This window comes from Lampetra planeri, chromosome 49 (assembly GCF_965212315.1).
Source record: "Lampetra planeri chromosome 49, kcLamPlan1.2.h2, whole genome shotgun sequence".
Lineage (NCBI taxonomy): Eukaryota > Metazoa > Chordata > Hyperoartia > Petromyzontiformes > Petromyzontidae > Lampetra > Lampetra planeri.
The window spans coordinates 4,843,952-4,870,619 of record NC_136155.1 but is presented as its reverse complement, the minus strand read 5'-3'; the positions used below and the strand labels follow the sequence as shown (position 1 = coordinate 4,870,619).

At 47.8% G+C, this 26,668-nt stretch overlaps 1 protein-coding gene across 1 annotated transcript in view; it reads right to left on the bottom strand.

Annotated features, from left to right (window-relative positions):
* LOC144733944 (pappalysin-1-like) overlaps nt 1-26,668 on the bottom strand; it is a 125,435-nt gene that overhangs the window by 54,025 nt on the left and 44,742 nt on the right. Inside the window, exons 11-13 of the mRNA XM_078615973.1 lie at nt 15,295-15,491; nt 1,489-1,605; nt 817-958 (exon numbers count right to left, since the gene is read on the bottom strand). Of these exons, the coding sequence (XP_078472099.1) occupies nt 817-958; nt 1,489-1,605; nt 15,295-15,491 (456 nt within the window). The remainder of the gene's footprint in view (nt 1-816; nt 959-1,488; nt 1,606-15,294; nt 15,492-26,668) is intronic.

The following is a 26,668-nucleotide window of genomic DNA, read 5'->3' as shown; positions in this document are numbered from 1 at the left end:
AACCCGGGTCGCCAGGTTCGCAGCGCAGTGCGCTAACCACTACAATACAAAAGACAAACACACACACCTTCGGGTTGTCCTGAAAAAATAATTACATCTCACTTTTTACCACACTAATTCGATGTCTGTGCCCGCTCTCCTCTCACTCGCACGTCGATGTGGAGATCGCAATTCCGTAGCAGACGCTCGGCCAAGATCAGGGCAGGACTAAGGTTACGAAGGGCCTAAGGCGAATAGGAAGGAAGGGGGCCTAAGTATTAGAAAATGTAAAATACAATGGTGAAGTCATCAAACATTTATTTACCGTTGTAAAAGTAACGCATTTATTTAAATCAAGACACAGGTTGCGTGGGGAATTTGAGATACGTGGCCATTGTTTAAACCGCAGCACCTGGGAGATGAAATCGAACCGGCGACCCCTGGAAATTAAGTCCAGTGTGCTCACCACTACATCACGGCAGCAGCCTCATAATGACAAGAACACTTTTGCTTGTCGCTGGCCGATTAAATTGGGAAAAAATTGAATAACACATATATATTGCTAGCCTGCATCAGCAGCTTGCCTCCTACCTTATATCACCTCTTGTTGCAGCAGCTCTTTCTCCTTCGTCAGCAGGTCTGCTGTTGTGTTGGTCTCACCTGATGACGGTTGCTTGTGTTGCGATCGAAACGCCGTGATCTATTATTTTTCTACCTACGTGACTTTACCGAAAGAACCAAAGAGTATGGATTCCTGCAGTCACGAAAGCTACAAATCAGGATATATATACCGTTATGCAAATCTATATGTAACTATATGTAAATATCAAAACTCACCTAGGGAGTAACTCGTGCCATCGTCTTCGATGAGTGACACGTGCACGTATTTCTGGCTCCGGTTGGCCAGGGATCTGCCGATGCCATCGGCAGAAAAGTAAATCACCACCGCCGTGGCGATCCGAGGGTCGGGGAAGTGCACCTGCGGCAACAGACCACACAGTCGTCAGCTTCCTGAAGACAATGGTAATACCCATCCATCCTTTGCCAATCCAGCGCTGGTTAGTGTGGCTTAAGTAAATATAATTTAGTTTTTATAAAAAAAAACTATTAAAATATTAGTATGTTACCACGTAAGGCCCACTGAGCTGTACAGCTCTTTTATCAGAAGCGACCTGGCCACAAACGGTAGCTCAACGAAGTGGTTTTAACACGTGGACATTTATAGCGGCCAACTACTCCAAACGCACGCTTCTAAATGCGGAGGGAAAAACCACAGGACCCAGGAGAAAAATCCACGCGAGTACGGGGAGAACACGCAAACTCCAAATATACAGGCGTCAGGTGGGGTCGGGGTCGAACCCGCGACCTCCTGCATGCCAGGCGAGGGAGTTAACATCTCACCACCGCGACACGTGGAGCGTTCAATGCCCCACGCCGACCCAACGGCGCGGCTCCGAAACCTGACGAAGTGAGACGAAGAGCGGTCGTGGCGGCCCGGCGCTCGCTCACCCATATCCAGTAGGGGTTGTCAGAGGGGTACGTGTCGGGGTCGGCGGCCTGCAAGCACGGGAACCACGCGTAGCTTGACATGTCCTCCGGCAGCACCACGAACTTGCTCCGGCAGCCCTGGGTGGCGGCGGGGAGGGTGGAGAGGTCGCGGCCGTAGGAGGTGCGAGCGCAGCAGGGTAAGAGAATCAGAATCGGAATCTGCATGTCGACTTGGAGGCAGGAATCCGATGGGCTATGACGTTCTTATTCACAGAATCATCAGAATCGTTGTTTATCCTGAAAAAATCCGATGAACTATGAATCTCTCTTTTGTTTAATGTCCAGTAGGGGCTGGTCAGGAAGTTACAACAAGAATACAAAAACGGATAAAAGTGCAAAGTGTAGGAAAGGTAACCAAGTCCAGAGAGGACTGTTTATAGCATGACAGTACAACCAACAGTTTCATTATCGGAGCTGCAATTGAAACCAAATAAAGCGAAAAACCAATTTATTTCCACGCACTTGAGAACCCGGTATAACCACGGGTGGCAGAAAACCTGGGTTCGAACCCAGGCTCCCAGCAGTCCTTGCTCAGTCTATCTGATCCCTGAGCTACCCAGCCACATCCTCATTGCTCTCTGTCTCTCTCTCGCTGTTCAGTGGTGGTGGGAGGAGGGGCGCAGCCACATCAGATTTACACTCCAGGCCACGGGAGCCCTGCGTGAGACTGCCCTTTTCACCAGGGTGCCTTTCATTTTCCGTAGAGGCAGTGGGGGGGGGGGGGGGTGCACGCTGCAGAAGGGATTGGCAATTTGCTGATGGAGAACGGTTAGTCAAAACATCAGTTATCTTGCGGAAGGAAGTTCGCGAAGATTGAGTCTGGCTGTCGAAGCTCGAGAAGCGAATTATGCACGTGTTGAAGCGGTGCTCTGTTCATTTGCGCTCCAATGTCATTATGTTATCGTATAGAACTCGCATCTCCACGTGTTGCTCCCTCGCGTGGTGCGTAAGAGGGGAAGAAATGGCAGAGAACGGCTTGAGGACATCACAAGAGATCGGTGCCAGACAGATGTGGCCACGACGACGTTTGAGCATATTGACACAAGACAGAGACGAAAGTGGAAACAAATGAAGAAATGTGCAGTGGGCACCTACGAGCTACCTGCCCATGGGTCGTGATGATGATGATGGTTATTGATAGGCAATCCTGTAATCCGATTTGTCGCAAGGGCTGTGCTAGGTGTTAATCTTATTCTCTGTGATTATCTGAGAGTTTTGCTGCAGTTGTCCGAGCAGCAGAGCATGGAAGAAAAAAGAAACACATAATGAGATAAATGTGCTGCCAGGTTTCTTGTCCGCGAGGGCGAATCCTGGCGCGCGGCGGCGTCACAAGTTGAAATGACCAAATCGCGAGTGGCCAAAAACTCGGTATTTTAACCCTCAACTCAGTTTTCTGACAAGGTATTTAACTCGCCAATCTGTGTCACCTCTTGTATTGGGGGGAGGGGGGGGGCTTTAACGCTCTCACAAGGCACCAGGGAACAACTGGAATTCTGTTCAGGCAAATTAAATGCCTCATTGAGCAGCTTTTACTACCACTGTGCCGTTAAGCATCCCTTGACGAGTTGCTTGTTTTGTTTTATTGGGTGCTCCCCTAATACGTTTGAGAGGATGTGCACTAATGCCCATTGCGGTGTGTGCTTTCACAACTCTCCCATGTTTGACGTTTCGCTGCTGAGCATGCGGTGCGAAATATCGGTTGTCGAGCAAATCAGAATCATAATCTGCATATTTATTTATATTGGAGCAAGCCGATGAGCTATAAAGCTCTTTTTCACAGATGTACTAGTAGGTGTGGGTAAAAACAACAACATGATAGTATTGCAAAGTCCAAGAAAGGTAAACAAATCACCCAAACGCATACAAATTAAACTAAACCCTCCCCATTCTACCAGGCAAAGCCCACTGAGGTATTAACTTATTTTTTCAGAAGCGACCTGGCCACAAGTGGTCGCTCCACAAAGTGGCCCGTCATTTGGGCATTGATAGCACCAAAATATATCTAAATCATCTCAATGCGTGTTTCTAACCCGAATAGGCTGCGCTCGTCCTTGTAGACAGAGTTGCTCGGCTCCGTCCGCTCACGTGGCGAGATGTTATCTGCTTCAGCCTGGTGTACAGCACTTCGTGGGTTCGATCCCGACTCATTGAAACCAATCGGCCGAACCTAATCCCTAATCCCCAATTCGCCTCGGCGAACATCCCCACGTGACACGGGCCGCCGTGCGGGAGGCGGCCCCCACGCCGTTCCGGCTCGCCGCGCCGCACTCCTGCGGACCTGCCCTCGGCTCCGAGGTTGGCAGATCAAAAAAAACACAAGCGAGTGTGACGCACGGCGGCTCGAGTCCCGGGGGCTGTTCAGAACGCAACGGAGTGCCATTCTGCCCGCGTCTCCTGGCCAAGACACCAACCCCCCTTGCCCCCCCCCCCCCCCCCCACAGGTAGACAACACCTTTCTCCTGTCGGACCGTTGGCATGCCCCTTCTTCGGCCGTCTGCGACAGTGGGTTTGCCATCTGCGGCGATCGCACCTTTGATTATCCCGCCGTAATTGTTTGTCATCAGCAGCAGCACATCGTGCTGTGATCTACCCACAACTGGATGTTGGTGTCTCGGTCTCGGGACAGAATGCCATGTGGTGGCCGCTTCATTCATGAGTGGGGGGAAAAAATAGGACCATTGTTGGGGGCCTCTATTGTGTGAGGCCTCCCACCACCTCTCTGGGCTGCCCTGATCACAATCCATACAACTCCTGCACATGAGCTGATTTCGTAGCTACATCTCTACAGTAGGCGTACTCTTGGACAGGCGAGGATTTCTTTATGTGACCATATTTCACCGCGTTGGTCAGAGCAGGTTGGTAAAGGTGGGGAAGGCAGGACTGGTTCTAAATATCACTCGCCACTGATGTTATCAGCACCCCACATTGACAACGCTGCCTCCAAAAAAGCACCCACCTATATATATATTTTAATTGAAGATTAAATACTGATCATCTTTGTCGGCAATGGCAGGTGATTGAAGAGTGCCGTGCCGGCACATTTTAAGCTCATGTAAACTGGCTACCAAGTTAAATGACCTCTCTCGCTCTGCATCTGTGTGTGTGTGTGCCAAGTGCCACTTCAAGTAAACACAAGTGCGCTGTTGTGCCTCTCAAGGGGGCAGTTCTTGGCACGTCGTGGCTCGCGGATTACTTGAAAGGAATGTGTCCCTTAACCGCACGCTAGCGACGATGCCTAAAGTCATTGGTAACATCTCTCTCTTTGGAGACCGTCTGCATTGGCATTTGATGCAGTGGTTGTTGTTGTTGTTGACATACATTTCGTGAAATTTCAGAATGATGTGAAATAGAATATGATAATGATAATAATATACAGGCCTTTGTCAATCCCCTGTTAGATGAAGGCCTCCCCCTAGGGCCGTGTCAGTAATGGGGGCTATTTGACCATACTTCACCACATTGGTGGGTGAAGGAGTGCGGCACAGAACCAGGTTTTCGTATCACTCGCTGCTGATATTAGCTGTGGCCCGGAATCAAACAGCGTCCTAACCACTGCGCCACTGCTCCACCTGAAAACAGTATCGCTGGAGATTAAAAGAAAAGAGTTTGCTAATAGCTAATTTAATTGTTTCTTTAATTGTTCATGAATGGTTGCGAGAAATGCCCCATTTTGGATTATAATCATTGACCAGCTCAACTATGGTCTGGATGAAAACTTATTTTAATGGATTGTGATAATCCCATTAGATTTTCTACAACCAAATTTTGCCGAAACGCATCCTGCCTTATCGGACGTCAGAAACTAAGCAGCGTTGAGCCTGGGCGTAGTAAGTGGAAAGGTGACAAGACGGCATGCCAGGTGCTGTTGCCAAGAGGCTTCGAGGTGGCCAAGAAGTTGCAGTGCTGAGTGTTACCCACCCCGCATGAAGCCAAAGACTTAATAATGGTTTTGCCAAACGTCCCAATGTAGCAGGACTCACCGGAACAACAGTCCTGGGGATTCAGCGAGTTCATCAAGGGCAAGTGACTTATAAATAAAAACGTATTCACCGAGTCCTGAATTCCACAATGTAAAGGACATGTACATGTTCATCCTGTTCGCAAGTAGGATACCCTTCATGGAAGAACCTATTCAATTGTATCCATGTTACCGATTTTACAGGCAGATATTAACGCGAATGAATCGCGCTCATTCCAATCGGGAAGCAGAATCGAAAAACTCCACGGATGAGGTTCCACGTTTGCAACTTTGACCTCCGACCCTCTTGACCCTCGGCAGCCGTGCACGATCACAGCGATGATGCACGCGTATCGTCCTTTTAGAGAGGCGCTCGCAAACTCTTCGCTTGTAGGCCTAGTGCTTCTCGCTCGCGACGCTCCTTCACAACTAACGCGTTTTCGCCTCCCTCGCGCGCCAAAAGTTTTGACGCCAACATTTAAACCTGCAATTCGGCGCGTGATGCCACGCTAATAAATAAAAGTGAGTCTTCAAGAAGCTCTAATCCCCGCCGAGTCTATCCATGTCAGAAAGCGCTCGGCGAATAAGGATATTGTTAAATAAATTAATCTGGTTTAAAACCTCTTTACGAGCCCTTAATCCCATCCACCATCGCTTCCTAATCCAGGTTATATGAACCGCACATTAGGCTGGGTTTTGATCCAGTTAGAGGGCTCAGTCTGGATTAAGGCACACGTTTTATGCGGTCAAGCTCCCGGGATTAGAGAACTTGCCCAATATCTGTTGGGATTTGTATCTGTCGGTTATATACCTGTCTGAGATGCTGCTCTTGAATAAACACACCAAACACCTGCATCGACAGCACTTGTGTCAACCCTCTGCTGGATGAGGGCCTCGCTAAGGCCGTGTCAGTCCTGGGGGGCTGTTTGACCATACTTCACCTCGCTGACCTGATGTACGTAAAGTGTAATTGTGGCATGTGTTTTTTTTATATGTAACAAATAAAACACAAGCCTACACTGTACTGTTCATTCCATTTGTTGAATTTCATTGTTTTTAGGACGTTTTTGCCGGCGTTGTTGATACAATTAATGTAAACATTAAAATGTTGCATGAGACACGTGTGTAAAATTGATTACATCAAATGGTCTGCACGCATTATTATTGAGCGATACTGTACTGCATTGGCAGTGGTGCACAAGTCTCTATTGCACACATTGGGCAGAATAAAGAATTAACGGAGCAGTACAAACAAGGTGGTGGTAAAACTAAGGCAATAATTTCGTGATTCTTGGGTCGCATTGGAAGCTTGAATCGTGACGATTCACTCCATTGCTGGAGGGAGGCATTGAAGGGGCAGATGATTAAATTTCGATTTAAAGCTTTCGTGACTGCAGGGATTCATCTTCTTGGTTCTTTCGGTAAAGTCACGTAGAAGGGAAATAATAAAATAATATAATAATAATAAAATATTGTTTTATGTTTTATTTTTATTATTTTATTATTTCCCTTCTACGTGACTTTACCGAAAGAACCAAGAAGATGAGGGCAGAGGATTGTTTCGGGGGTGACGGGGTGAGGGGAGTGAATTATCACCAGCATTGTGTAAAACAAAGTTCAACGGAACCTCAACACGGTCATGCAATTTCAACCCGCCGCTAAGATAAAGACCCCCCCCCCCTATAGCCTCAACAGACTGTTGGGGCAAGTGCTGTTAGCGAGCACCTATGAAGCCCGGCACGGCACACGAGGGGTGGGTGACCGGCATCACGCCCGGCCGCCTTTGTCTCCCAAGTGGCGACGTTTACACACCGCACCAAATACTCATTTGAGGCTGAGCCGACCGAGGGGATGCCCAGGACCGGTTCAGATAATCGTCACCGATGTTTGCCGCGAGCGGGAATCGAACTCGGGTCACCGAGTGCATTGCGCCGCGCGCTAACCGCTGCACTCACGCTCCGGCTACACGCACGCGCGCACGTGATCCATCCATTATCATTAGCACACTTCCAATTACACGGTGGATTTATTTAGCATTCCTTTGTGCCATTGATGTCAAGGCGGGGCAGGAGGGAGGGAGAAAGTGAGCTCACGTGCTTGTGTTTAAACGGCAGCGAGGAAATCAGTTTTATCCGCAGATTTCTAACCCTCTGCGGTGCATTTCCCCGTGTGCGAGTATGAAATGTAATTATGATGAGGTCAGTTTTTTTATTGCATGTTTATTCCAAGGCAGTGATGTAACCGCCGGTGGGATTTCAGATCGCGGTGGGCCCTCTGACTCAGACCGTTGTAAAACGTTGCGTCCATGGTAGCAGCAGCAGCAGTAGTTAGGAGTGATCTTTCGTCGCCAAACGGCTGGCAAGCTGTGAGTTTCATGAGTACTCGTTGGTGAAAGGGCAAGTTGTCTGTGGATGACTTTAAAGCGCCCTGCCTCCAATGTGCAACCCGGCTAAAGGGAATGTGTCTTTAAATGCATTGATGTGTGACGAGCGGACATATCATGTGAATGTCAGCGGCGTTTCACTGAGCATCGAGTACGTGTGAATATAGGAATTATGTTGTTGCCAATTCACACCCAAGCAATTTTGAAGAAATGTCACGATCCAGTACAATAGCCTGATTATTCATTTGGCTCATTTTTTAACGTCTATTTCACTGCGTATTGTTCCTTGGTTGTTTGTTATCTGTCTCGCACGTACAGCTGTGTGGATTCCATTGATCTAAATTCAACGCCTGTGTACAGTTCCATATAATTTGCATAACTGACCCAATAAGTAAACAAACTGCTATTTTATGGGGACCTCATTTGCCAGTAAAAATATGATAATTGGTTCTTTACCCTTCTATCTGGCAACAAAACTGACACCTTTTTACAAGGAGTCATGTTTGCATAGACCGCAATACCTGCAGTCATAAATACAAACAAAAGACATAACTCCGATAATGTGCACTGTCCTTGAAGTTGATTGGTCCACACCCGAGACAGCTTTCCTTAGAGCCTAGTCTCACATGGGTTGGACCAGAAGACGCCAAAAGGCGCACAACTCAAAGACAATGCACCATCAGAGTATGAGAGCTCGGGGCAAACATCTACACTATGGGGACCTCATTTGCCAGTAAAAATATGATAATTGGTTCTTTACCCTTCTATCTGGCAACAAAACTGACACCTTTTTACAAGGAGTCATGTTTGCATAGACCGCAATACCTGCAGTCATAAATACAAACAAAAGACATAACTCCGATAATGTAGGCTCTAAGGAAAGCTGTCTCGGGTGTGGACCAATCAACTTCAAGGACAGTGCACATTATCGGAGTTATGTCTTTTGTTTGTATTTATGACTGCAGGTATTGCGGTCTATGCAAACATGACTCCTTGTAAAAAGGTGTCAGTTTTGTTGCCAGATAGAAGGGTAAAGAACCAATTATCATATTTTTACTGGCAAATGAGGTCCCCATAGTGTAGATGTTTGCCCCGAGCTCTCATACTCTGATGGTGCATTGTCTTTGAGTTGTGCGCCTTTTGGCGTCTTCTGGTCCAACCCATGTGAGACTAGGCTCTAAGGAAAGCTGTCTCGGGTGTGGACCAATCAACTTCAAGGACAGTGCACATTATCGGAGTTATGTCTTTTGTTTGTATTTATGACTGCAGGTATTGCGGTCTATGCAAACATGACTCCTTGTAAAAAGGTGTCAGTTTTGTTGCCAGATAGAAGGGTAAAGAACCATAATTGGTTCTTTACCCTTCTATCTGGCAACAAAACTGACACCTTTTTACAAGGAGTCATGTTTGCATAGACCGCAATACCTGCAGTGCAGTGTAAAAAGGTGTCAGTTTTGTTGCCAGATAGAAGGGTAAAGAACCAATTATCATATTTTTACTGGCAAATGAGGTTCCCATAGGGTAAAGAACCAATTATCATATTTTTACTGGCAAATGAGGTCCCCATAGTGTAGATGTTTGCCCCGAGCTCTCATACTCTGATGGTGCATTGTCTTTGAGTTGTGCGCCTTTTGGCGTCTTCTGGTCCAACCCATGTGAGACTAGGCTCTAAGGAAAGCTGTCTCGGGTGTGGACCAATCAACTTCAAGGACAGTGCACATTATCGGAGTTATGTCTTTTGTTTGTATTTATGACTGCAGGTATTGCGGTCTATGCAAACATGACTCCTTGTAAAAAGGTGTCAGTTTTGTTGCCAGATAGAAGGGTAAAGAACCAATTATCATATTTTTACTGGCAAATGAGGTCCCCATAGTGTAGATGTTTGCCCCGAGCTCTCATACTCTGATGGTGCATTGTCTTTGAGTTGTGCGCCTTTTGGCGTCTTCTGGTCCAACCCATGTGAGACTAGGCTCTAAGGAAAGCTGTCTCGGGTGTGGACCAATCAACTTCAAGGACAGTGCACATTATCGGAGTTATGTCTTTTGTTTGTATTTATGACTGCAGGTATTGCGGTCTATGCAAACATGACTCCTTGTAAAAAGGTGTCAGTGTTGTTGCCAGATAGAAGGGTAAAGAACCAATTATCATATTTTTACTGGCAAATGAGGTCCCCATAGTGTAGATGTTTGCCCCGAGCTCTCATACTCTGATGGTGCATTGTCTTTGAGTTGTGCGCCTTTTGGCGTCTTCTGGTCCAACCCATGTGAGACTAGGCTCTAAGGAAAGCTGTCTCGGGTGTGGACCAATCAACTTCAAGGACAGTGCACATTATCGGAGTTATGTCTTTTGTTTGTATTTATGACTGCAGGTATTGCGGTCTATGCAAACATGACTCCTTGTAAAAAGGTGTCAGTTTTGTTGCCAGATAGAAGGGTAAAGAACCAATTATCAACTGCTATTTTGTTCTACGCAAAACCATTTAATACCTAACAAAAAATTGTCATCAATCATCGCAATAGTATCTTTAATAGAGGTTTGATTTTTGGGTTAGATTGCGTACGTATAAATGTGTTGTTAAACCCGCCACCACCCGAGATTTGTTACGTAAACCTCTATTATGGATAACATTGGTCGCGAAAGCCTACGTGTTAAACATCACAATATTGTTTGACTGACACAAAGATCCCCCGTTATAGTCTAGGGACTATTTGGGCAAGTGCTGTTAGCGAGCACCTATAAAGGCCGGCACAGCACGCGAGGAGCTGGGGTGGCCATCATAACGCCCGGCCGCCTTTGTCTCCCCAATGGCGATCTTTTTACACACTGCACCAGGTACTCCACCTAGGGGGGGGTGGGGGGGCGGATAATTGTCGCTGGTGTTGATCGTGAGTGGGAATGGAACTCGGGTCGCCGGGTTCACAGCACAGCGCACTAACCGTTGCACTACCACTCCCCACTGACACACACAACAAAGTCAAAGATCCCCGTATAGCCTTAACAGACCGTAGGGGCAAGTGCTATCAGCGAGCATCTATGAAGGCAGCAACATCACACGAGGGTGTGGGTGGCCAGCACCACGCTCGACTGCCTCTGTCTCCCCAGTGGCGATGATTACACACCGCACCAGGTATTAATTTGAGGCCGAGTCGCCCTGGGGGAGGCCCGGGACCGGTTCAGATAATCGTCACCGGTGTTGGCCCTGAGCGGGAATCGAACCTGGGTCGCCGGGTTCGTAGCGCAGCGGCGCAAACCGCCACGCACGCAAGCACACTCACACGCGCGCCGAGCAGCAACAACAACCACGGCGCAATGCTGTGTAGGGTGGCTCTGACGACGACGGAGAGAGAGGATGGCCGAATCAACCACGGGCAATGCCACCCAGGAAGCAAAGAGGCGGCCAAGCCACCCAGGCTGACTCCTCTATGGAAAGGGGGCGACGGTTTAGAGGGCTTGGGATTAACTGCCGTTGGGGCCAGTGCCCAGTAGAGGACCTCTGATTAATGTGATAAAGGTCACTGGAGGTTGTGGATGGGGGCGGGGCAGGGAGGATTTGCCCACACGGAATGCTTTGCACAAATGCAGAGTAAATCAATAGGAAGCTTCGCTTTTCACATTTAACCTATGGTGGTGGTGGGGGGAGGTTCTCTCTCCTACCAGCAGTGCCTGAACAGCAAAAGTAAAAACAAGTGTGAAATGTATTATATGTTGAACTTGATTTGCCCCATACGTAGCCAACCGTGCTAATCGGAGGTGCTAATCGGAGCAGTTGTTTGATAGCGAGGAAATCTGTAGATGGCCTTTGTGTGTCATAGATCTTTTTTTTTATTTACGAGACATGGTTAATCAACGAGTGGATGAATAATAAAACTAAGAGTGCGATTTGTAACGCAAACAATATTTTACACACGTCATAAATGACCGAGACTCAAGACGCACGGAAGCCAAGCTCAGTGTTACTTGAAAGCCAGGCGAAAGAGGGTAAGCCTTTAAGAAAGAGCTGGAGCCTTTTAAGTGTCTCTTGAACGCCCGTGTACGTAAGAACGTACGTTGAACCTCGTTCGCACCGTGCGTAGTCAACCGCGCGAACCGGAGTTGCGGAAATCTGACGCTTTCCAACGGAGGTTGTCAGCGCCGATGCGCAATTGGGAAACATTTCTTAAATCCCACAAAGCCCTCGCAGCCGCCTCTGTCCACCCAGCAGCAGCAGAATAAATGGGTTCCGCTGTAGTCAGTCGATCGGCAGGTTGCGTGCGGGTTACTCCCACCTCTTCCAAGACGTCTGGCCAACGTGGGAGAGAAGGCCGACATGCCCTCTGAATGGGTTCTGTAGAATTTGCCCACTAGTGGAGGCCGTTTATGTTTTTTTTTTCCGGTAGCGGTTTGAGAAAGCAATTGCAACGTAAAAAATATATTCCTAGATGCTCAATGTTTTACGAGTGCAGGCTCAACGTGAAGTGATGAATTATTACCGAAGTGATGTCAACGGATGTACCATTCAAATGTCTCCTGCTTCATGATTTTCTTTCCACATGACTGCTCTTTTTTCGTACAATTTTTTCGTACTATATTTGTAAAACATATACATCATTATTATTAACATATCCCTTCCAAGACGCAGAGAACCAATGTGGCAGAGGAGTAGAAATCTCTCTCTGAGAACTTCCTCGAGAGGAGGCCCGTTGTTCAGCGGTGGCCTGAGCGGAGCAATTTCAGGAATGCCCCTTTACCTCCACATCACCCCACCCCCCCCACCCCCCAAACCTCCACCGTCTCGCCCTTCCGAACGCCAGCCCTGCACTGCACGCAGAGATCTTTGTTCCTTGAGCTCGCGCAGAGCATCTCCCTTGCTTCCCAAAGCCGTGCCGAGGACTGGGGTGCAATCCCCCGCCCCCCACTCCACCCGCCCCCCCCCCCCTCGTAGATTTATGGGCTCCGTGGTGACCGTTTTAGTTAATTGACTTGGCCTGCTCCTCCTTCCTCTTCTTCTTAGCCCTCGGCTGGGGAAAGCCGGGCCGGGGGGGGGGGGACAATGAAACGAGCGTCGCCGCTCATTCCGACCGACGAGAAATCGGACGTAAAGGGCGCGACAACAACAACAACAACAATAAAAACAACAACAACAATACACTCCAGCGCACCTGGAAGGGTCCCCCCCCTACACCCTCCCCGGCGTTTGGCATAACACAGATCACCAAAAACTCAACGCGTTTATCAACAGAAGTGCATTCAAAGGAAACACTTAATGTGACGTTTTGAGCAATAGCCCTTCTGCACAGTACATCTATGTGTGCAACATGTCACCCGATGAATGTGTTGGTTTTTGTTGTTATTGTTGCGTGCGCTTGTGCACCGCTGCAAACGCAACATCGCCAAATAATTAGTTGTTTTAAAAAAAATCCGTGACGTTTTATCCCCGCTGTTTGCGAGTACCCGCCCTCAAATCATCGACTCGCACCCCGGACCTGCGCGCGTTCTCCTCTCGCGACGGCGTTTTTTTTTTCTCTCTCATCGCCCACGGAAAGCGCCCGAATCGGACCCGTTGTGTGCCCGCCGACACCACCACCACCAAAGACAAAGATCCCCCATATAGCCTTAACAGACTGTAGGGGCAAGTGCTGTTAGCGAGCACCTATGAAGGCCAGAACGGTACACGAGGGGGTGGGTGGCCAGCACCACGCCCGACCGCCTTTGTCTCCCCAGTGGCGATGTTTACACACCGCACCAGGTACTCATTTCAGGCTGAGTCGACCTAGGGGAGGCCCGGGACCGGTTCAAATAATCGACACTGGTGTCAGCCGTGAGCGAGAATCGAACCCGGGTCGCCAGGTTCGTAACGCAGCGCGCTAACTGCTGCACCACCGCTCCCCACACACACACACGCACACACCGGGTCAAGGCACGGTCACGTGCACACGAGAACCGGGAATTCGAGTGGCTTCGAGCCCCGCTCCTTCAAAGCCAAGCCGATCGCTGGGGTCGTATTTTTTTTGTCATCTCCCTTCCTCCACCTTCGCACACCCCCCCCCTCCCCAAAAGAAAAAAAAACGCAAGCCGCAAGTGACACGCGCCATCCTATGACGCACGACTGCAAAAGCATCTCGGGAAATTCTCATTCGCCCCCTTTAGGGGCGATCGAAAGCCACAGGTACGTTGCAGCGTGGCCAGGTCAAGTGCACGTGGCGCTCTCTGCCCTTCAGCCAATGGGCAGGCCGCAATTATATCACTTTGTGCGTCAATCGTTTTTTTTAGTTTTGCCCACTAATCTGGATGAGTGCGTGTCGTGAAAACACCCAGCCACTCACCCTCAACCACCGTCCCCCTACTTCCCGAGCCAATGTTGCCCGCTGCACATGCAGTGCTTGCGTTTGAACAGACAATTGAGTGGATACATTTAAAAAAAATACGTATTTAATCTGCTGCAGTTGCTCAAGATGTGTCTATGCTGTTGTGGGCGTGAAGGTGTACCTGGCAGGGAGAGGGGTGGAGTACCAACCCTCAGAAATAGACACTGTGCCTACTGCCACGTGTGTCTTGTAGATGTTGTGCTTCAACAGCTATATGGAGAGTTTTTTAAACGATTTGTTTACACTGCAGGTAAAAAGCATAGTTTTGATAGTTTTGGCAGAAAAGTAGAGATATCATCATAATTGTCCACCACTACCACCATCATTATCATCATCCACCACCACTATCGTCCTTAACATCGTCACCTTATCACCCTCCACCACCATCAATATTCATTAACCATCACCCATCATCGTCGAATCCCAATCGCCCATCACCAGCTTTATTCTCACCCACAAACCACCACCTATCCTCGCACATCATCCAAACTCACACCTCCTGGTCGTTGACGAATCCCTCACACTTCCACGAAAATCAAACGAATCTGCAATCCACCCTGCGGTAACCTCACCAACTCATTCACTCACAAAGCAAAGCCTCATCGCAGCGTTCTTCATTGCAAGGCCCGTGGGCCACTGGCGGTCTCTGTTGGCCTTCAGTGCGACCCCTGACGTCTGGTCCCCTACAATAATACACAACACGCCAATGGTGTTGTCTTGCAGGCAATTGTGGCGGCCCTCGCACCTGAAGTTTTATTGGCGAAAGAGCACCCCCACTCTCCCCGCTCTCCCCCGGTGAAAATTCGTGAAAACCACTGCCCTTGACTTAAAGCTTTCACGGCTGCAGGAATTCATATTCTTTGGGTCTTTCGGTAAAGTCACGTAGATAGGTTCAAAAAAAATAACAAAAAACTACGACGTTTCGCAGCACACGGACCGCTCGTGTTGCGATCGAAACGTCGTGGTTTTTTGTTATTTTCTTTGAACCTATTTACGTGACTTTACCGAAGGACCCAAAGAATATGAGGACCACTGCCCTATTGGGTTACCGTCACTGCCCGAAGCAAAAGACGACCGCTTACCTTCGACAGGGCCGGAGGGCCCACGAGGACGCTGGCCGGGCAGTGGAGGCTGTCCTGGTGGGAGGCCGTGGCCTGGGATGCCCACTGATCCACGTGACCCGGAGGCGTGAATATGCCACAGTCCAGCCCGCTGCCCTCCTTCTCGAATTCTTCGCAGAGCCCGTCGCCGGCGTACGCGTAGCACACGTTCGGCGAGCCTGGTGGGAAACACGGCACGGTCTGGGCTTACTGATGTCACTCTTGCCCCGGTGGCCTCTTTCCGTGTGCTGCGAAGAACAGACTTTGCCCGAAACATTGCCGACTACACCATCTTCCTCTTCCTTCCGATGTGAGGAAGCCACTGGGAGCCATGCACTTTTGAAATCTCGATTGAAAACTCATTTCTTTAGAACTGCTTTTTGTGTTAAGTTTGTTGTCCTTCCCCATGCACCTCCGATTAGCATGGTTGGCTACGTACGTTGCGAAAGAAGTTCAACATACATACATACAAGGCCACACAGTTGTTGATATTGACAATGAACGTTTAGAGTTGTGTTTGTTAGTTGTGTTGGTGGACCACTGCCAATGCAACAGCGGAAGCATTACCAGGCAATGGTGTGCCACGCGTTGTTTTTTTTCAGGCTGTTCCGCGCGTCGTCTGGCACGATGGTGCAGCGTGTGCAGGGAGCATCAATGAGCGTGAACAGAAGCTCCCAACATGTGTCCCGCGAAACGTCGGACATCGTGCCGAACGACACACGCGGTACAGCCCGAAAACGCATCGGAAGGTTTCACAGCAATACGGCCGCTAAAACCTCGCAGTAGCAAGGCACAGTTTCAATTCACAACAGGCTTGTTTGGATGAGAATTTAGAGGCAATGTTTTTTCTTTTTTTACGTATCAATTTTTCCCACAAAATGTTTGTTCCAACTGTCCTACCGGTATCGTATCGTGAGACGAAGTGGACATTCAGAACGCGTCACGCAGAGCCCCTGCAAGTGGATTTCACAGAACTAGTTCTGAAATGCGTCAGAGTGATCTTTTTTTATTTTCCAAATGCAAAGATGTACACGTTCTCCACACGCTTTGCATCAGATACACGTTTGTTGCACGCTAATGGAAGGCTATCACGAAGGCGCTTTACGTTTTACAGACGGGTTTAGCCTGCTGATAGGAGACGCTGCTGCCACGTGGTTTCCCCAAGTTAAGTAAAGCTAATTGAGAATGCCAATGAATACGATGGGTTTTTGTTCAGTCATTGGTGACCGCGCTGAGACCATCAGCTCACTATTCTTGATCACCTTGTTTCATCATGGGCGACTGAAACCCACATTTCTATTCGGGGATCTTAGCGATGACAGCTCATTGCTCAGAGCTCGGAGCTACCCGGCAACCTGCGAATTATTTTCAAGTTAGTGGGGCAACTAGCCTGGAGGATCCACGCAGTCTAGCCAAGGGTAACTAATGAAGGCCCATAATCAACGTTTTAGCGTTTAGATCGCGTTATTTATAAATGTGTCGTAACCCTCCACCACCCGACACGGCCAATCAGTAAAAAAGTGTCACGTTGACAAAATACAAATAGTTCACTGTTTTAGCCCACCGGTGTGTTGAAGCGTGAAACCACAACATTTACAATTTGAGTAGTACGACGTTTCGCTGGTAATTGCATCCAGCATCATCGGGCAATTCGCCAGAATGGTGAGGCTCTCCTCTGTCTCCCGTTCTTATATAGAGCAGCAGCAGGGTGACGTCATCATTAACTCATTAACTCAGACACATTTATAAATAACGCGATCTAAACCCAAAAACGTTGATTATGAATAATATTGGTCGCGAAAGCCTACGTGTTAATGAAGGCCCGTTAATTTATTGAAACGTAATTCAAAGCTTGTTCCCTGTGTTCCATTATCTCCCCTGCAAATGCATCAGAATCTGAATCTTTATATATCGTGGAGAAATCCGATGAGCTGTGAATCTCTTTTCCACAGATGTCCAATGAGACTTTATCAGGACAAACAAAAGTGAATAACCGGCTCAAATGAGCATCGAAGCACCGTTGCAAATCTCCTGTATACAGCCCTGTACAACAAGTGGTGAAACATTCCACATTCCTATGCCTGGCGCAAATCTCTCTTATCAAAGGGCCACTGTAGACTTGTGGTCAGTACACACACTTCACCTGCACTTGAACTCTCAACTTTGCGATTGCGAGCTCCTCGCTCTAGCTCTGAGCCTCATGGCTGATAAAGTGCCCAGCTCGGAAAGTCCACGTGAAAGCCCACGCTATTAGAAGGAGAGCACACCAGCACTGTGAGATCATTAGTATCGACAGTCTAAATTCTCAACTCTTTTAATGCCTCTCATGATTGGGAAAAGGAAAAAAGAAACATCGGTTTGTTTATGTACGTAGCCAACCGTGCTAATCGGAGGTGCAGTTGTCTCGCCACTGCCACAGGAGCGTGGAACTTTCTGCCACTGGGTCAGGGCTGCATACAGAAGATGAGCACATATGCCTTGGTGTTGACTTGAAGCTTTCGTGACTGCAGGAATTCATATTCTTTGCGTCTTTCGGTAAAGTCACGTAGAACAAAATTTTTACAAAAATGACGACGTGTCGATCGCAACACAAGCAATGACGATTGCAATGACGATTGCTTGTGTTGCGATTGAAACTTCGTCGTTTTTGTTAATTTTTTGTTCTACGTGACTTTACCGAAAGACCCAAAGACTATGCCTTGGTGCTCGATTTGAGTCAGGAAATCACTTCGTTGTGGGTTTACTCACCAACACACCTGTGTGCCGAAGTAGTAACGAATTGCCACGTTTTTTTAACGTGACAAAGCTTACTAATTGGCTGCGTCGGCTGGTGGCGCATTTAACGACACATTCATATTTACGCGATCTAACCCGAACAAAAAAAACTTTACTGTGGATATCCCGTCGGCGAAAGGCTAACTTGTTAAAATCACTTCGACCGTTGACTCGAAAAAACAACAACAACTACAGTTCGTAAATTAAATTCCTGTTATGCATCTACGTACACGCATTCCCTAAATTACTTGCAAATAATGCTTAATGGTGCCCATTGTTATTCGTGGAAATGTTAGACGTAACAGAGACGCGTGCATTGTGCGCCCCTCACGCAGGCAGCTGGCGACACAATGGGGCGACGATGAGAACGGTTCCCCTGGGGGGGGGGGGGGCAAACGAGGGGGAGTGTGAAGAAGAAGGAGAAAAACTCCCCCCGCGCCCCCCCACCCCCCCCCCCCTACACACAAACCCATCGGTCCTTTTCCGAACGAGCGAATGACCTTTTGCACTCCCCATAGAAAATGTTCTCCCGAAAATGCGTGAGCAGCTGCGAGAAAGTGAATCCGTCGTAAACGCCGTTTTGATAGGGACGGGATAGTGGTGGTGGTGGAGGTGGTGGAGGTAGGAGAGCGGTGGTTTGTTATCCATGGGACATTTCAACAAAACTCTTGCTACATATTCGACTCTGTTTTCGGAAATGTAGTCCGCTCGGTGCGAATCTGTAAAAAAAAAAATTGAAGTTGTCCCCGCCTTGGGAGTTCCTCCGCAGCAAGACGCGTCGGTGTCAACACAACGGGACGGCTGGAGGAGGAGCTGAGGGCAAGTAAGCAGTACCCCCACCCCCCTCCCCCAGACATGCACGCAGGGCTCACCGTTACACAGGTAAAGGGACAACCCTGCAGTTCCTTGGGCATGCTGCTTGCTGGCAGAAAGGCCTCCACTAGAAGGAGCTCAAATAGAGTCCCGCTCGAGGCTATTTTCTGCATTTAGCATTTTGGCCTTCTCGTCCACGCTGGCAAGACGTCTTCGAATAGGTGGGAGTAACCCACACTTTACCCCACCGCACACGGCCTGCTGATCGATATCAATGCAGTGAACCCATTGATAGCACTGGGTGGGCAGAGGCGGCGGGAGGGGGCAGATAAGAAACTTGCATCACCGTTTCAACTACCGCGCCAGCAGATAGAATTTAACCTGCGATCTCCAGATTGCAAGTTCAGTGTGCTGCTAACCACAACAGCGTCTACACGCACGGTTAAAGAATTTGTTTTAGCTCCACGCTAAGCTAGACCACACAATCACTTAAGAAGCTATCGTCTTACATCAGCACAGAAATACTCAAGTGAAGATACGAAAAGAGCAGGTTAATAACGTTCCCTTTCAAGGTTTCCCCCCTGATCACCATGGTCTTGGGGCACGCAGATTACGGGGCACGGCTACCGGGTACAGGATGTCTCTTTCGCGGGCCAAAAAAATCGGCTCAAGCAGCCCTTTGTTTTTGAGTGACGCCGAAAATGGGCGCTTTCATTCAACCACCGCGGGCAGCGGAGAACTGTTGGGAGGACCGCTGTGGTCCGGTAATTCGATTTGTCCGCTTGTGCCACGCGCGGGCACGCAATCGAGCGTTTCGAAAACCCCGCGGACCTACCCTTGGCTGTGATGTTCCACAGTCGCGTATCATCATAGGAAATGAAACGCAGGATCGGTAACGCGTGACAGCCACGGCGGGTAGATTGTTTCGCGCACGCTGGAACCTGCGATCCGGAAGCCGACGGTTCGATTCGAACCACCTGGCGCGGTAGCTTAAAGAATGAAACGGTGAATGTCCTGCCGCTATACACGCAGTGGTATTCGTGGGCACGCTCCAATTAGTCGATCTGTGGAGTGAAGTGTGGGCACTCCCACCGCTTCCAAGATGTGTGGCCAGTGTGTAAGAGGAAGCCAACATACTCTCGCGAGAGGGGTGGGGGGTCCTCTGTTGGAGTTGTGGAGTACCTTCGGCCAGCAGTGTCGTGAGCGAGCGACTGCATTCCAGGAGTGCGCCTTTACCTTTTGTTGTTGTTGTCGTGCAAAGCCGTACAAATACACACGCGTGTGCACACCGAGCAAGCGCACACACGCGCGCGCAAAAAAACGGGGGCAAACTAAAAAGACGGGAGAGAGAGAGAAAAGAATGCTGTGCAGACGGATCCAGTGGCAGTGGCGTTTCAGTAACCGTAACCCACGGACGTTAGGTGATTGATTTTTTTTATCTGCCGCTTACATAATAGGATATCGGCTGTCCCACGTCTGGATGCCAGTCCAGTGAGTGTAGAAGTGCCATGGTTGAAATGCCAACCTGCTCCTGTATCCGTCCCGGGGGCTGTTACAACCTCCTTTTGAGCGGAGACTCTTAACAATGCAGTGGCTCTTACAATGCATTCTTTGCAATTAAATGATTCAGTTACTTGCTTACCATTGCTTTAAAGTTAGATTTTGAAAAATACAGAAATGTTCATCGCCATTATCATCCACATCACCATCAGTGCATCTTTATAAAGTATTAACTATTTTGGTAAAACAGCATGATTCTGTTGCGTGTTGTTTTGCTATAAAATTCCCCTATTTTATTTCAATTGTGGTGACTGATGGCACGCGTAATCAGGCCGAGAAATTTCCTTCTGGAACCCTTGCACTGTGTGCAGCACACCAGCCCGTATCAGTGAATGGTCCCCGGAAGATAATATCACTGAACTACTTTGGAAGTCACTGTAATAACAACACCCCTCTTTATCCACTCCTCGGGGAAAAATTGTATATGCCCCTGAAAACAGCGTTTGTGGCATGTAAATCAAAGCCAAATCATGTTTAAATTCACTGAACTAAAATTGTAACAAAATTACGTGATAACACTGGCCAGAAATTTAATTCAGTGCCAGCACTCCACCCAGAAATCGATCGTAATCGACGATTCCATGCACTGTTATGCACCCCTGGGAAATAAATCATTAAATCACATTGGAATGTAATATTTAGACATCTGTCTCTGGGCCTGCCCCCAATATGAAATAACTTTCCATTGCATACATCATCGAGAAATCTATTTTGAATTGTATTTTTCAATTCAACGTGTCAAGCGTGTGGTGTAGGGTTTACTTGACGTAACTTAAGCGTTGGCATTCATCAAAGCCAGAATAATAAAGGCAACTGTGCCATATTAATGTTGACTCAAGCACAACACGTCATCCCTGTTATGCGGTTGCCGTTGTTGAGCTAATATATACACAATTATCCCTTAAATGAACGGCACTTTACAACAACAAAAAAGGAAGTGATTGCTTTTTTGTTGTCCTCATTTGGTCCTGTTTGACATAGAGAAAGACACGTGTCCTGAGCGGTTGACCAAAGGCATCACCATTAGGAGCATTGCGTCCACGCATTAGTGAGCTTCCGTGATCTGCAGCAATTATTTCGCGAGCCCTTCGGCGCTATTCCCATTGTCTACGTTCAGGTCGTACTGAGTAACTTGGTTGAGTCACGGGGTGGGGTGGGGCGGGCGGTGAAAGGGGTGAGGGGTGGCGACAGGGGATGGCTTAAAACGTCTAGGTCGGAGACACTGAGCCAACACGAGATCTCGAGTTTGAATTGCAGGGCTGGGCTGTCATCCAAAAGTAGGGGAAGGTGCGGCCATGCAATTGGCTGCTCGTGCCACTGCCAGCGTAAGGGGCCCTCTGCTCGAACAAACGATTTGGCTTACCCTTCCACGTTGGCCAGACGTGTTGTAGGAGGTGGGCGCCCACCCACGCGCTATCCTTGACGCACACAACCTGGCCATCGACTAACTGGGCCCGCTCATGTAGGATTTTTTTTGTTTTTAATGGGTTCTAGATTTGAAGCTTTCGTGACTGCAAGGATTCATATTCTTAGGTTTTTTTCTGTAAAGTGACGTAGGTAAAACATTAAAATTAATAAAAGTAAAATGGGTATAACCTGCTTTTTCCCATCATGCAGTTATACTTTCACTTTAGCATTTTAATTCCAAGCAGTTTATGTACAATATTTTGACTGTACGTGTATAATGATTCCAAACGTTGACTCATACAAAACCACGCGCAGTCTACGTCAATTCAAATTTATTCAATTGTCAATGTTCTTAAAGTTTCCAAGTTATCGCAGTGTCCCATAGTGTAATGGGTGAGCTCCAACTACAAGCCACTCAATCTCGCCACTCTGAAGAAGAGGCATCACCTCACAACCCTAATCGACTATACTGTTAAAGGTCCTGTTATCAGGCAGTGTCAGCAACAAATATAGTGAGTGCTGCATTTTTATTTTATCTACACTTTGTAAATAAACAAGTGCCTTATAATAGACGTGGGTAAGAGCAAACGTCTTGAAATGGGAGTATGAAATATAACTCAACACATTCATCAATAACACCGCCTTAAACGGAAAATAACGTTTATATTAGTCTCCTTTTGTTGGGTTGTTCCGTGATGTGTGCGCAACATCATGGGAGTACTGTGTTTAATGCCCTCGTGACTTGAGTCCTACATCAAAATGTGGATGATGCACCATCATCGTCAGGCAAAATGAATCCACTGCTCCTGTAAACGGATGACGTCGGCATTGTGTGAAGTGGCTCATTCACGAATTACGTCATGTGTATCTGGTGCTCTAACTGTGCATAAAATACGTGCATCAGAATCAAAATATTTTCTGAATCAAAATATTTATTAATACCGGAAGAATCCGATGAACTATAAAGCTCTTTTTCACGGATGTCCAGCAGTCTTAGCATTCGCTAATAAAACAAATCAACCTGCCGAACACAGGCACCCCCAAACCTCTACCAACTATCGCCATCCTGCGATGTAATAGTTCACCTGGCACCTGCACACGAACTCATGTCATCCGCTCCATCTCCCTGGTGGACGTTCCCACTCTCTTGACACGTTACGTTGCTCCGCTGTTACCCCTGAAAATCGGCCATCGTAAAGCCCTCTCACGAAATCGTCCTCTGCCTAAGCACGCTAAACTTTAAAACCAAACAGTTTGAATGATGCTTTTGACCTGTGTACTCCCTCTCATCTAAGCGTCCATCATTCCGTCTGTCAAATGCAGGACTACCACGCGTGCATCTCTCCACGCTCGGATAATGCACAGGCTTTAACGTGATGCTTATATAAGGCTTGCGATAAGTGAAGACGCGAAGGCGCTGGTGCCCTGGGTATCTACGTGTAGACAGAATCTGCTGAAGGTGGGGAAAAGTGTGGTCGTCATAGCTGGGGTGGAGCACTCGGCACCTACTACACTGCACTGTTGTTGTTGTTTGACTTGCATCCCACTGGGATTTTTGCACACAGCGTTGGTGTACAGTGTTTTTTTTCTGCAATATTTTGCTGTCTTTTCTTGGATTTTCTGTTTGCACTTAGTTACATATTCACTTTAAGATGTTTTTTGTTCATGTTTTTGTTTTTTGTTTGTTGCGGTTGCACCCGATTCAAGAGCCGAATGGCTCACAGGGCTCTATACCTAATAAATGAACTTGAACTTGATGGACGCAAAGCCGTCTGGGTGAACACCGAGCCAGGCACTCGCGCATTCACTTTTCTCACGCGCCTTAATATCATTCTTCGGTTGTGACTGCCACGGTGACTTTATCCCCGTGGATTTCCCCCGCTTGATTCCTCCCACACATGTCGAGGACTCGGTCCAGCAGACTGTTTCGTCTCAATAAAAATCGTGGGTTCAACCGCACCTGCGTTTCGCGATGCAACTCCATCCGCTTCATCTCTGTGCACTGCTCCACTTTTCAATTCCCTCCCATCGTCTATTTTTCCAAGTTATTATTATAATTACGACTTGGCTTTAAACAATGAACGCACAAACTCTTTTATGTCACGTCAGCCAGGTGGCTCAGTGGTAGAGCGAGCAGCTCGTAATACGAAGATTGCAATTTCAACTCCTGGCTAGATATTGTCAGCCCATCATCATTTTGGGGCCGATAAAATACCTACCGCTTTGTGAGGAAGTAAAGATTGGGTTGTTCCCTGTATAGACTTGCCCCCGCCGTAGTAATGTGGAATGCCCACTCACTGGCTCCAGGGCTTTAAGTGAGAGATGAGCACCGCTGTCCTCAAATCTCGTTTGAGGGGCAAATCACTTTGACCTTTTCGAGTGCCGTTTTGTTGCTGACCCCAACTGCCAAATTTGGGCTGGACCTGGTGCCCAGCAGTGATTAAAAAAACCCACATAGCTCACGTGCGAGCGCCTTACGTATGAACTCACAGAGCCCAGTCCCCCGTGACACCACGTCTCTCTCAACTCAGCACTTGCTTTTAACCAAGACTCTTGCAAATGTTTTATTCACTCCGTGAGTGTCTTCTGTGCGTGGGCTTTTTACGCGCGCGCCTAAATCACGCCGAGTAAAGGGTACTTAGATATACAAATTACATCATCTCCGCCGTCGCTTTAAACGAGGGTGTCAGGCATTTGCGCGCACAAAGATCACCTAAGTTGTTTGCATTCCCCTTAAAATAATTGGGCGGCTTTCCATTTTGTTAATTAAACCCTGGGCACACTGCGACAATACACCACACGCACGGCGCACCCTTGCATTGCACTCAGTGTGATAGATTTTTTTTTCTAATATATATTTCTGGAAGAAAATAAAAAAAAACACGCGTGCGTTATATACATAGCTGTCGGTTATTAAGTGGTGTTATTGTGCGGATGGGGGTGGGGGTGAGAAGAGGTGTTCTATAGATACATGAGGAAGAGACATGGAGAGATACAGAGAGACACACACACGTGGAGAGATAGAGAGACGTGGAGTGAGAGGTGAGAGTGAAGTCAACACGGAGAGATGCGGACATTGAGAAGTACAGAAAGAGACAACGCGAGGAGAGAGACATTGAAATGAACAGAAACAAGACATGGAGTGAGACAGATTCAAGGAGAGAGAGAGAGCAAAATCTAGAGACAGTGGAATACAGACACAGTGACATGCCTGTAGATACGCAGAGCGAGCGAGTGGAGATAAAGAGCAGGATATGAAATAGAATTAATTACCGCAGATGTAAAGGGAAAACAAAAAATGGCAAGGCAAAAAAAACAGACGCAGAGGCACACACACACACAGAGAGAGAGAGAGACTGAGAGAAACGAAGCGAGAAAAATGTTGGTGACGGGAGTGGTTGCCCTGTGTAAGTGGGGCACCATGCACTCGTGCCCACGTGGTGCACGCATAAGGGCATCGCTGCTGGCTGTCTGCGAGGGAGTCGAATGGGTTATTGTTGCATGCGAGAGTGGCAGACTGCCCTCTATTATTCAGAGCCAGGGCCCAAGCAGGCGTTCGCATGGGGAACGCGTCTTGAAAACCTTACGTCATTGCTATCTACGGCTCCCGAGCGCAAGTAAATGAAAGGGATCGTTTATTGTTGCGAGCGGCGGTGTGGGCAGAGGAAGGAAATTACATTTGAGAAAATGATAAATGAAATCGCTCATTTTTTTTGTTGTTGGCTAATTTATTTATTGATTGACTAGATCCTTTAATAACCTGTGTAGCTAGCTGTTACTTCAGTTTGTGATGGTGCAGAATAAAGATAGACAATTACGATAGGCAACCTTTGTTTCTATATATATATATATTTTAAGCCCTTGGTCAAGTCACTGCAAGATGGCATTGCTCATGGGGGTTGTTTGACCACGCTTCACCAAGAGAGCCTGCCACTGATGTTGGTCACCATTGGGAGTCGAACTCAGGTGCTAGCCACTGCTTTACCATTCCCTCACACTCTATGTCCCTGAACTTTATGATTGGATAAGCGTATCCGAGAATAACATAATTGACAGTCCATAGTCAATCCACTGCTGGATGACGGCCTCTTAGACCTTGAAGACTCATTGCGAACGTTGATAATTGTTTTTTTACCCTTTTATCTGGCAACAAAACTGACACCTTTTTTTGTGTCAGTTTTGTTGCCATATAAAAGGGTAAAAAAAACAATATCATATTTTTTACTGGCAAATGAGGTTCCAATGGTGTAATTGCAAACGTTATTCGTTGATTCTTGCGTAAGTAGTTTGTTTTTGTCAAGGAATGAAATGTGTATTTAAAGTAAAACCAGCGTCGATGATCACGATCGTGCGTGCGATCGCCCTGGACCATAACATCGCACGACACGTTGCGGTATCACGACGAGGCGGTCAGCTGCATGCAGCTCGGGTCTTTGAGCCATCACAGTAGGATGGGCTAATTGACGGTGGCTTCTTCGGCCGCGTGCTTTGTATGACAACCATCATTTTGTTGTTGTTAAACTGTCGCATTCAGTCTTGCAACGCAACAACGCAAGAAAGTGGCGGTGAACCGGTGCTAGCATGTATTCCGAACGTCAATGACACCCTTGTTGCCAGTATTAAGATCATACCGATCGTGAGAAATGTACGCATTGCAGACGCTGCCTGTCTCTCCAGTCGACAGGGCTAACAAGGTACGACGAGGGGAACTTTTAAACAGGAGCACGTCCTCGACTGTTGCAAACTCGATGGACGCATTTGCGTCGCTCGGTTGCAGTGGGTCGACGATCCGAGGATGCTG